Source organism: Paroedura picta, chromosome 4, assembly GCF_049243985.1.
Source record: "Paroedura picta isolate Pp20150507F chromosome 4, Ppicta_v3.0, whole genome shotgun sequence".
In the NCBI taxonomy this organism is placed as follows: Eukaryota; Metazoa; Chordata; class Lepidosauria; order Squamata; family Gekkonidae; genus Paroedura; species Paroedura picta.
Genome location: NC_135372.1, coordinates 141,547,316 through 141,559,454, shown reverse-complemented (window position 1 = coordinate 141,559,454; position 12,139 = coordinate 141,547,316). Strand labels below are relative to the sequence as shown.

General features: G+C 52.0%; 1 protein-coding gene across 22 annotated transcripts in view; it reads left to right on the top strand.

The window, feature by feature from the left end:
* The window catches only part of TPD52L2 (TPD52 like 2), a 38,858-nt gene that overhangs the window by 18,157 nt on the left and 8,562 nt on the right, over window positions 1-12,139 (top strand). For 12 of the 22 annotated variants that reach the window (XM_077335923.1, XM_077335915.1, XM_077335916.1 and 9 more), the window contains 2 exons: window positions 5,131-5,232; window positions 11,177-11,203. In XM_077335923.1, coding sequence (XP_077192038.1) covers window positions 5,131-5,232; window positions 11,177-11,203 — 129 coding nt within the window. Of the gene's footprint in view, window positions 1-5,130; window positions 5,237-11,176; window positions 11,204-12,139 lie in introns of those variants that run through there. The other 10 variants (XM_077335926.1, XM_077335925.1, XM_077335921.1 and 7 more) reach the window with 2 other exon arrangements.

The window sequence follows — 12,139 nt, the reverse complement described above, 5'->3', positions numbered from 1 at the left end:
CCCCTTTGGAATTCTGACATAGGGCAGTGGGCGCAACCCACAGAAGGCCTGCCACAAGAGGCGGAGCCAGCCACAAAATGGCCACTGCAGGAGGCAGAGCCAGCCACAAAATGGCCACTGCAGGAGGCGGAGCCAGCCTCAAAATGGCCACTGCAGGAGGCGAAGCTACACACAAGGTCCAAACTGAGGGGACAAGAGCGGTAACCTTCTTAAAAAATACGCTGTGAAAGAGGAACGCATGGGAGAACAAATGCATCCCTTTTGTGTCAGCGGCCACTGAAGCAATGTTAATTCAATCTGCACAGCCAATCAGAAGGCCTGCTGGGCAAAATTCCTCCCCCACCCACCTCCTTGACTTGACTCACTTCCTAGAAACATTTGGCCGGCACCAGGAGAGGGCAGCATGTTGGGACCCTGAACTGGTGGTTAGAAGCTTAGCTGTACTCACCTCTCTTTTCTTGGTGCAGGTGCTTGGTTGACTTTTTCCAGGAGATTCTCCTGAGGCCTTAAATGCAGGATTGTTATGGAAGAGGAAGTCATTGGGGAGGGGCAGTGGTTCAGAGGAAGAGCCCCTGCTTTGCATACAGAAGGTCCCAGGTTCTATCCCTGGTGATGTGAAAAACGGCTGCCTAATAGCCCAGGAGAGCCACTGTCAGTCTTAAGTGGACAATACTGACCTTGGGCTGAATGAGTATAAGGCAGCTGCATGTGTGTTCATGCTCTCCCAATGTCCCATTTGGTGCAGGAGGGTGGCCCAGGCATGTTGGGCTTTGGCTCTGGGGTGGCAGAGCTGTGCAAGGTCTGGAGGGGCTGTGGTTAGGTGGCAAAGCATCTGTTTGGAGCCCTGGCATCTTCTGCATACATTCACCAGCCTCTCTAAGGGAGAGGCTGGAGCTCTGCCCGAGACCCTGGAGAGCTGGTGCCAGTCAGATTAGACTGGCAGGGGCTCATGGTAATTGTAGTCCATGGGCATCTGGAGAGCCACACTTTGGCCACCCCTTGTGTAAAGGAAGGGGTACTTTGCTTAAAGCTTGCTAGAACTGTAATATTTGCTGCTTTCCCTGCTCAAGCAAACGGTGTTTTCACCCTGTGCTGTTCCTTATTCTTCACAAGCAACATAATTTTATAGCAGTTTGTCCATGGCTTGTGGGTGTATCTTGGCAGAACTGGGAGTTTTGTACTCGTTTGCTGGTTGAACTTGAGAACGATACCAGGAAGTCTTTCTGGCTGCCGTTGCTGGGGCCGCCCTGGGAGGCTTCCGGAGCCCCTGGTCGTGACATGCGGATCCGTCCCCAGCTGGGTTTGCACCTCGGGTGGAGGCCTTGGGCCGTGCAGTGCCACGTGGTTGGAGGGGCTGAGTGTCTGTGAGAGAGAGAAGAGCGGTGGTCCCCAAGCTTTTTGAGCTTTTCAGCGCCTTTGGGATCCCGTCGCCGTGTGGTGGGTGCAGACAGAATAATGGCTGCTGCAGGAGGCGGAGCCAGCCACAAAATGGCTGCCACGGCTTACTTCCAGAAGCACAGTGAAGATCCATTTGCTGGGGGGTGTGGCATTTGCTGCCAAAACGTTTTCAAATAATTAATATGCAATTAATTAATATAATCTCTCATGGCCAATCAGACATTTCCTGGGCAAAAGCCCCACCTAGTCTCTCCAACTTCCTGAAAAGAATTGGGTGCTAGGAAAGTTGTCTGCAGGTTGGAGATCCCTGGAGAAGTGTATTCTGTGGGGCAAAATGGCAAGTGTGGCCAAATTGTGGCTCTCCAGATGTGCATGGACTACAGGTACCATGAGCCCCTGGCAGCATGTTGCGGGCTCGTGGTGACTGTAGTCCAAGGACATCTGAAGAACCACAGTTTGGTCTCCCCTGGCATCGCGGTAAGACTTGGGTTCAAATCCCGACTCTAACACAGAAGACAGCTGATCATCCTTCGGCCAGTCATGCCCTCAGGCAAGTCTACCTTACAGGGTTGTTGTGAGGCTAACGAGGAAGAGAGGAGAATGGTGCTAGGCCGCTTTGGGTCCCGGTTGGGGAGGGAAGGGGCAGTATTAAGTCAATAAACAAAATTGTGTTTAAACAGCCGAGACTGGGTCTGATGAGAGTGGAGAGGCAGGAAGAGACCTGAAGTTGCACACTTCCTTTCAGCTGACTCCAGGGAGTTTCTGCTGCCTAAGCAGTCTGTTCTGCAGAGGCGCAAGCACATTTTCAAGGCCTCTGGGCAAAGCAGAAAGCCAGAAACTGGTTTCTGACAGTTTGATAGTGGCATAAAGAGCTGTACTTTAATTACTCCATTTGATGCATGGTGTGTTCTTTGTAGCCTGCAGTGTGGGGCGGGGGGGGGGGGCGTTCAGGGGCATGCAAGCGTTAGTTTTGAAAGCCGTCCTCGTTTCCGAAATCGGGATGAATGGACAATCTTCATCTTTCAATGGTTCCTTGCAGCCTCTGTCTAAATCCAGCTGCAGCAGAGACGTCAGAATTAGGAATGGACAATTCAGTTTGGATAAGCGGAAAACTACCCAATTTTGGACCTGTCCGAGCCTAATCTCCCATCCCTGTACTTTAAACATGCTGACGGTATCCAACTCGCGATTTGGCCAGTTTGAGGGGGAGGAGAGCGTGAGAAGCCCCTGAGCTGCTTCACTTGCCCTTTAAATGCCGCCTGATCTCAGCTGCCTGACGAGGCCGGTGAGGGCGGCATTTAAAAGGGCACGCCAAACAGCTGATTGTGACAGACGAACTGCTTGGCCTTCTGGTTAAATGCCTCCCTCCCCTGCTTTCTCATGCAGTGGAGATGTACTCCACAGCCTGGGAAGGTGGGGTGGGTGGGCGAGACATGTGCATGGGGGTGGGGGGAGGTACTTTTCGGACTCTGCCAAATCCCAACCAGCGAAGGGTGATTCAGATTTGGCCTGAATCAATGCTGGCCAAATCTGAAACAGCCTGCATTTTTTTTCCTGTGCACATGTGTAGCCGCAAAGCCTGGCTTAGCAACTAATATTCACACGGCCCTCGAGCTAGCCTAACAATACAGGGAAGGACAACTGGAAGCAAACAGATAGGTGCAGCCCTGTACTTTCAGACCCCTGAGTACCTCTGCATAAAAAGAAAACAGCTTTCTGGACTGCAGAGGTGATTCCAGCTGGAAGCTGTTCTGCAAATCAGGAAATGAGTGGAAAGCACTGCAGGTGGGGGAGAGGGTTGCCAGCTGCCAGGTAGGGCCTGCAGATCTCCCAGCTGGTGTCCCGACCTCACTGATCAGTTCCCCTGGGGAACGATGGCTGCTTGAGTGGGTGGGCTGCACGGCAAGATACCCTGCTGTGGGATCCCCCTCTTTTAGTCTGTATCCCCAAGTCTCCACGAATTTCCCAACCTGGGGAATATGAGATGGCTCGTCAGGAGGGCGGTATAAAAAAGTGTAGTCAGAGAAACCGGACGCTGGACAGATTTCATCTGTCTGATATCATCTAATATGCTGCAATATCGTTGGAGGATCCAGCCATAGCAGTGCTCCCTGGTTTGTGCCTCAATTGTTAAGGACAAGCGTGAGTGTCATTTGTTAGGGACACACGAGCAGCAGCAGGCCCATTGCGTCCCTCTCGGCCTGCTGAGGTGTGGCCGAGGGTCTTGAACTGAATGGCAAAAAGCAGCATGTTGGGACCGGGAGGACTCCTGCTCTACGTTTGCCCCCCACAGTCTGCAAGCCAAACCCTTCCCAGCTTTGATACTGAGGATGAGCCCGGCTGAGGGACAAAGAGGGGATCTTGATCGGATTAGGAAGGAGGAACAGAAGAAGAGAAGCCATGTTGGGTCAGGCCAATGGCCCATCCAGCACCACAAAACTCGGGAGCTATCAGGAGGTCCACCAGCGGGGCCAGAACATGTTGGGTCAGGCCAGTGTCTCATCCAGCCCCACACTCTGTGTCATACTGTGGCCAAAAGTATTTCGGATGCTTAGGGCTGATCCTGCGTTGAGCAGGGGGTTGGACTAGATGGCCTGTATGGCCCCTTCCAACTCTATGATTCTATGATTCAAAACCCAGAGGCCATCTAGAAGGTCCACCAGCGGGACCAGACATCCAGAAGCCCTCCCCCTGTTGCCCCTCCAGCGCCACTGGTGTTAAGAGCATGAGATGGGTTGACTCTATCCAAGGGTGGCCAAACTGTGGCTCTCCAGATGTCTGTAGACTACCATTCCCATGAGCCCCTGCCAGCACGTGCTGGCAGGGGCTCATGGGAATGGTAGTCTACAGACATCTGGAGAGCCACAGTTTTGGGGAGTCACGTTCCACAGTTTGCAGGACCTGAGCAAGGCTGTTGACGGTAGGACAGAAGTGAGTTGTGCATTCTGCAGGGGGTTGGACTAGATGACTCTGTAGGCCCCTTCCAAGTCCCTGATTCTGTGACTTGACACTCTTTGACACACCCATACGAAGTGATTTGCTTCTCTTCTGCTTTTAAAAGCAAGCAGGTTCTTGGCAGAGATAGTTGGTAACTGATGGGGAGGACGTATTTTCCTTCTTAAGTAGCTGGAGCCAGGCTGGTTCTTCTCTCTTAATTGAATATCACCCTCTAGCTCTTGCATTTCTTCCTTGCCCCCCCTTTCCCCCCCCAAAGAAACCTTTTGAATTCTGGACACTTATTTTAGGAATTTCTCAGAGGCAGGAAAGGCCTGTTTTTGTGAGGTGCAAGAAGAGGAGCGTAGCGGGATCGTCTCTCTTTGACCTCATGCGTGAGGAGAGGCTAGGCCAGCAGGTGGTGGGGAAGGTGCAGAAGTCAACGCAGGACCAGCCCGAATGTTGATTTCAAGCTACTGCCGATGGTATCAGAAGGCCAGCAGGAGTGACTCTGGGCCCGGAGCGGGCTCAGTCTTTGGGGCTGCTTCCAGAGCTGTAGCCAGTGCAGCTTAAATCCGCCGGCATCCCTGCTCCTCTTTTCTCTGCAAACTTACTTTTGATCCTCTCTCTCTCCTGCTCTGGCACACGAGGTAGGAGGCTTTGTTGCTGCTTCTCTCCCACTCAGGGGATGAGTTTCTAGCTGCTCTCCCCCCTACACCTGCTGCTTGTGTCCCTTCTCCCCCCACTCCTGTAATTATGGCCTTCGGCTGTTAACGAGCCCTTGTTTTTCTCGCCTAGCTACAAGAAGACGCAGGAGACGCTGTCGCAGGCGGGCCAGAAGACTTCAGCCGCCCTTTCCAACGTGGGCTCCGTCATCAGCCGGAAACTGGGAGACATGAGGTAACGTCCTAGGGGGGTCTGCCTTCTTGTTCCCTTGTGTTGCCGAGGGGCCGTAGCTCAGTGGCAGAGCCTCTGCTTGGCGTGCAGAAGATCCCAGGTTCAATCCCCGGCATCTCCAGTTGAAAGAACCAGGCAGAAGGTGATGTGAAGGTTTAGTTGTGGGGAGGGGCTGTGGCTGAGTGGAAGAACTTCAGCATTGCATACAGAAGGTCTCAGATTCAACCCCCCACCATTTCTAGTTAAAAAGCCCAGGCAGTAGATGATATGAAATACCTCCGCCTTAGACTCTGGGGAGGAGACTGTGGCTCAGTGAGAAAGCATCTGCCTTGTATGCAGAAGGTCCCAGGTTCAGTCCCCACCATCTCAAGTTAAAAGGTCCAGGCAGTAGATGGTGTGAAATATCTCAGACTCAGGGTCATCTAGTCCCAACCCCCTGCACAATGCAGAGAATTCACAATTCCATTCCCAGATGATGGCCCATCTGTCTTGGTTACAGGGCCTGACACTCATGTAACTGTATCGAATTTTGAAATCAAAACCTGTTGCCGCTCTTCCATTCTGCCCTCACGCACTTGTATTTGTGCAGATTTGTCTGTTCCAAAAGTAACGGATTACCGTGGTTTTAGACCAGGGGTAGTCAAACTGCGGCCCTCCAGATGTCCGTGGACTACAATTCGCAGGAGCCCCTGCCAGCGAATGCTGGCAGAGGGCTCCTGGGAATTGTAGTCCATGGGCATCTGGAGGGCCACAGTTTGACTACCCCTGTTTTAGACTTTAATTCCATTGCTTGCTAATAGTCTTTGAATGTCGTGTGCGTCTCCCTCTGGGGCATGAATTCAGTGAATGGCTTTTGTCCTGTATTGTTTGAATGATAAGTTGGCTGCTGTGTGTTTGTGAGTGTGTGTGTGTTTTTAAAACCAGTTGAACGATTTTGAGTGTGTTCAGTGTGAATTATGTAAAAACCGTGCCGTGAACTTTCCTGGGGCATTATCGTGTCCAGGATTCCCGGGTACTGAGTGACCTTCCAAGCTCTCTGGACGCTGCAGGTATTGAGATGAAATGCAAACCACGTAAGACTTTTCGATCTGTAGCTGGCGAGGAGCACGTTGGGTGGTCCTCCGGAACAGAATCTATGCCACTTCGTTGTTGCTGGCTGTTTCCAGCTGAGATCCTGGTTCCAAAGCAGGCGAGAAGCTCAGTGTTGACTTATTTTGAAGATGCAGGATGCAGCTCTGGAGCCTGGAAGAATTATGACGTCGGTGGTTTCCTTGCCTGGAGAACAGTAGCTCCTTAGAGGCCAAACATTCTTGTTGTTGTTGAGGGGTATGAGTTTTTGAGAGTCATAGCTCCCTTCAGCTCTGACCAAGATCCTCGTTGGTCTCCAAAGTCCTGTTGACCAACACGGCTACCCCCTCTGAAACTTGACAAACGAGACCGTCTTTGCACTGAGTCTAACAGACTAAGGAGTAAAGATTTCAAACTGCAAGGGAGTTAACCTCGGGCGATGGCAGAAGGAAAAGAACAGGGTTAATCTGTGTACCATGGCAAATGACACGCCCCCTTCCCTTTGGAACCCGTATTCCAGCGAGAGCCCCCTTCCTGTTGTTCAGCTGCCTCACTGAAAAAAAAACCTTAATCCGGCCCAGTAGAGCTGAGTCCGCAATTCACTACAACCTTGATTCTTTCCAGGAATCCTGCATTTCCGCTGTGGCTGGGAATATCTGGGTGGTAAGCACACAGCTCTCTGATCACATAACAGCATTTGAAAGCGTGCCGGCATCGCAGACCCAACTGCTTCTCTGCGGAGTTACCCACAGACCTGTTTACTCCGAAACCGGAAATGAGGCCCGATAATTCACTTGTGTGACTTACGGTCATTCTTTCCTGGACTGGGGCTCGTACATAGAGAGGCTGTTACTTCCGTTCATGCTGGCCTGAGCAACCCGGAACTTGGAAAACAACCTTGTCTTAGTACAGGGCGTTCTCTAGAACAGAGATTAACAAAATCTATTTATTTATTTATGGTATTTATATACTGCCCTTCCCTGAGGATCAGGGCGGTTTACATAAAAGACAGAAAACAGATGTTGTTGGTCACCTGGTCTCAACCAAATGCCTGGCGGAAGAGCTCCCTTTTGCAGAAACTGCCTTAGCTCCATCAGGGCCCTGATCTCCCCCGGGAGCTCTTTCCACCAGGTGGGGGCCAGGACAGAGAAGGCTCTGGCCCTGGTTGAGGTCAGACAGGCTTCTTTAGGGCCAGGGATCATTAGCTGGTTGGTGGCGGTAGAGCGTAAAGCTCTTTGAGGGGCATAGGCAGGGAGGTGGTCCGTCAGGTACACTGGGCCCTGACCGCGTATGGCCTTGAAGGTGATTGTCAGAACCTTTAGCCTGATCCAGAATTCAACTGGCAACCGCTGTAGTTGATGAGAATGGGCCAAAGTTGCTAGCAGCGCTGTGCGGTGCCATGCAAAAGATATGCATGAGACGGCTCTTAAGAACAAAATGAGACTAGACTAGCAAACCTTTGTGTCCCAAGCGGCGGCCTCTTCAGAGATGTCACTCCTCTGAAACTTCGGTTTTGTGCAGAATTGCGTGGCGCCTGAATGAGCAGGGGTGTAGAGCCCAGTGGGAATCCTGGGCCACCTCCTAGAATCTCACTGCATTCTGGCTGCTCATAAGGGCCCCCGTTCTTATTAATTTTATTTATTTAACCTTTTATTCCACCTTCTCTCAGCAGACCGAGGGCGGATCACACCATGATTAAAACTGCCTGCCGTTCTGAAATACAACATAAAAACTAACTTAAATTAAAATGTCCGGCATAAATTAAGCTCTGATGTGGCCCATAAAATTGGGGGTAGGCATACTAGAAGCCTCCCCGATGCAGACGGCCTATGAGATCAGACGTCTGTTATTAGGCTGGGCGGAAGAGCTCCGCCTCGTAAGCCCTGTGGAACTCTCAAAGGTCCCCGCAGGGCCATGATCACATTTTCAACTCACCTGGGAACAAAGGTGTGTTTCCGAAGAACTGGGAGGGGCGGGGGGATGGGAGCAAAGCTAGGTGCTGCTGAGGACGCGCCGGGTGCCACCGCCACCGTCTCTCCCCCTCTGAGTCTCCGTGTGGAACACGATGCCATCGTCTTAAGTTCCCTGGTCCCTCCCAGCAAGGCGCCCTTTCTTCAATGCCCCTCTGTGGAAGGCGTTTCTTCTCCCCCTCCTCGAGGGAAAGCAGATTTTCGTTAGCAAGGCCAGCTTATGTGATCAGAGACCAAAAAGGATTTGGGAGTGTGTGTTTTGTGGTGAACTTCTTCTCTTCAAGTGTGTGTTTGGGGGTGGAGGAGGCTACCTGTGTTACCTTTGGGGCTCCATTGCCTTGCCTTCACCCTGTCTTCTTGTTAAGTAAAATTGCATCCCTTTTGTTCTCATGATGTGGTTTGGATGTCTTGTTGTGGAAGAAGGAGCTGCCGCATCTCATCGTGGTTTCTTCTCTGCCAGTCCTGAGGCAGCCTTGCATTGTCTTGATCAGGGGTCCCCAACACGGTGCCCTTTGGGTGCATGACACCCACCACCAACTCTTCCATCACTCGCCAGGTGCTTTTAGGTAGCGAGTGGATCCAGGTGAAGCGTCTGCCCAGCAGAACCACTAATTGACTATTACAGAATTGATGGGCTGTGCAGAGTTTTTTAGAACACTGCTTTGGAAGCACCTGCCGCCCACAGCTAAGGATCTTCACTTGTATGTGACTGGAGGACAAGCTGTGGCAGCCATTTTGTGGCTGGCTCCGCCCCCTGCAGTAGCCATTTTGTGGCTGGGTCAGAATTCCAAATGCTGCCAAGAAACTGGTCGGTATGCTAGTCCAGAAAATAAGAAAAAACTGTAACCAACTGGCTGCTCTTAATTCTCCTTATTTTTATTTAAATTCTGTTCTTTTAAATGTTCATAACTTGAGATTCCCTTATAGGGAAATTTTGATTCTTTCAAATAATATAAAGTTTGAACCAAACAACAGCTACCAAATTATACAATTCTATTTCCCATTTTCATTTTCTTTCTTTTTTAGTGGTATTATTTCAAATATATATATAAAGTTCCTCTAATTCAGCTGTTTCATATGTAATGTCCAGACGGGCTCAAACCTTCTTGGAGGTTTTATATCAGCTCATAGGCTTCAAATTAGAGGAACTTTATACCTGCATGTTCAGAGACTTCTCTGAGGTTCTTAGGAAGGCCTCGGCCTCCCTGCCCTGTTGTTGGCCCTCCAGAGAAACTAGTTGGACCCTGTGTGAGACAGGATGCCGGACTAGATGGACCCCTGGTCTGATCCAGCAGGGCTCTTCTGATGTCCTTAGCAAGGCCTTGGCCTCCCTGCCCTGTTGCTGGCCCTCCAGAGGAACTGGCTGGCCCCTGTGTGAGACGGGAGGCTGGACTGGATGGACCCCTGGTCTGACCCAGCAGGGCTCCTCTGATGTTCTTAGGAAGGCCTCGGCCTCTCTGCCCTGTTGTTGACCCTCCAGAGGAACTGACTGGCCCCTGGGTGAGACGGGAGGCTGGACTGGATGGACCCCTGGTCTGACCCAGCAGGGCTCTCCTGATGTCCTTAGGAAGGCCTTGGCCTCTCTGCCCTGTTGTTGGCCCTCCAGAGGAACTGGCTGGCCCCTGGGTGAGACGGGAGGCTGGACTGGATGGACCCCTGGTCTGATCCAGCAGGGCTCTCCTGATGTTCTTAGGAAGGCCTCGGCCTCTCTGCCCTGTTGTTGGCCCTCCAGAGGAACTGACTGGCCCCTGGGTGAGACGGGAGGCTGGACTGGATGGACCCCTGGTCTGACCCAGCAGGGCTCTCCTGATGTCCTTAGGAAGGCCTTGGCCTCTCTGCCCTGTTGTTGGCCCTCCAGAGGAACTGGCTGGCCCCTGGGTGAGACGGGAGGCTGGACTGGATGGACCCCTGGTCTGACCCAGCAGGGCTCTCCTGATGTCCTTAGGAAGGCCTCGGCCTCTCTGCCCTGTTTTTGGCCCTCCAGAGGAACTGGCTGGCCCCTGTGTGAGACAGGAGGCTGGACTGGATGGACCCCTGGTCTGACCCAGCAGGGCTCTTCTGATGTCCTTAGGAAGGCCTCGGCCTCTCTGCCCTGTTGCTGGCCCTCCAGAGGAACTGGCTGGCCCCTGTGTGAGACAGGAGGCTGGACAAGATGGACCACTGGTCTGATCCAGCAGGGCTCTTCTGATGTCCTTAATACGGCTGAAGTGTTGCAAATGAAGAGATCTCACCTCCATATGGTTCAGTGACCTACAACTGTCCAGAGCAGTTGGCACCTGTGGGGCCACTACTCCCCCGGACTTCTTTCCTAACCTTTCCCGAGCATCAGCTTGCAGCCTCCATGTTTGTTTTTCTCTGCCTTGGAGAGGGAGGGGGCAGGTAGAGAGACCTTTCTTTTCCTTCCTGTGCTGGGTTTCCTTATCCAGAATCCACAGCGTCTAAGGCAGCATTTTCACACCCAGACTTCCTGCCAAGTTGGCACGAACTCGCAGGGGGAAAGGGAAGCTGCCCTGCCCTCTGGTGCGTAACCTCAATCTGTTCTTCCACCTACCTCGCCCGGTGGGGCGTCTGTCGGAAATCTCAGGGGAGGGCGGGGAGCCTGCCCCGTGGGTCAGGCGATGCTGGTCAGGATTAAAGTAACCGGATGAATTTGTCTGCGTTGCTTCTGGACTGTCGGTGAGCTGGAAGCTCCTTTAGGTGCTTGTGTGTTTTGGCTGCTGAGCAGTTGGGGAGTTGTCGATGCGGCATTAAACAAAAGTTTTCATTGTCCCGTTCTTCAGCGTGCCTGCATGTGGGGTGTTGCACTTCTTTCTTTCTCTCTTTGGCGATTGCGTGAACTTTGCGTTTTGAATCCTGCCCCTAACCAGACCTTTCTTTCGCTTCTCTCTGCTGCCTCCGGATTCATCCAGGGCTCATCCCTTCTCGCATTCCCTTAGGTAAGACTCTGAATGGGAAAGAGACCAGGGAGTGACCTGGTTCAGCGGGGCTCCCCTCCCCACCCCGAGATGCGGCCCTTAAACATGAGCATCACCAAAGGAGGATGCCAGGAAGGGCTCCAACCTGGCGACTGTCTCTTTACGTCCCTCCTGCTTCACTCCAAGCATCTCCAGAGCTGAAAAGCTTTCTTAATTTTTATGCAAAATCTAAGATTCCTGGATGCCTGGCCCTTTATCCCCTGCTTGCCAATGCTCCCAAATGGCAGCTTGTTGAGTTTATACCCCCCTTTCTCCCCAACGGGGATTCAGCAGGTAGCCAAAGAGTGGCTCTCCACCTGTCCACGGACTACAATTCCCAAGAGCCCCAGAGCTGTAAAGAATGGGCGGTATAAAAATCCAAATACATAAATAAAATTGAGTTCCCTATAGCGTAGTCCGTGGACATGTGGAGAGTCACCCTTTGGCCATCCGTGGCTCACACCATTCTCTTCTCTGCCATTTTATTTTCACAACAGCCCTGTGAGGTGGGCCTGACACAAGGTTACCCAGCAAGATGGTGGGTAGCCAGCAGAACAGATATCCTTGTTTTGTTTATTTCATTTGTGCGTGCGTGCACACACACACACACCAATGGGCGACCCATAATGGCTTGCATCATTCCCTGGTCTCCATTTTATCCTCACAACAGCCTTGTGGGGTAGGTTAACCTGATGAGCGTGTTTGACCGGCTTAAGGTTACCAATGGCAGTGTCGGGATTTGAACTCGGGCCACTCACATCCTAATCTCTATGCCAACCGTCAACTTTAAAGAACTTGGCCTAGTTGAGTGATTCTTTCTCAGGAGAAAGGCAGGTTAAAACACCCCGAGCACCTCTGATAAGACTTAATGGGTTTTCCTCCCTTCCCTCATTTACCAGCTTGGACGAGGGACAGTCC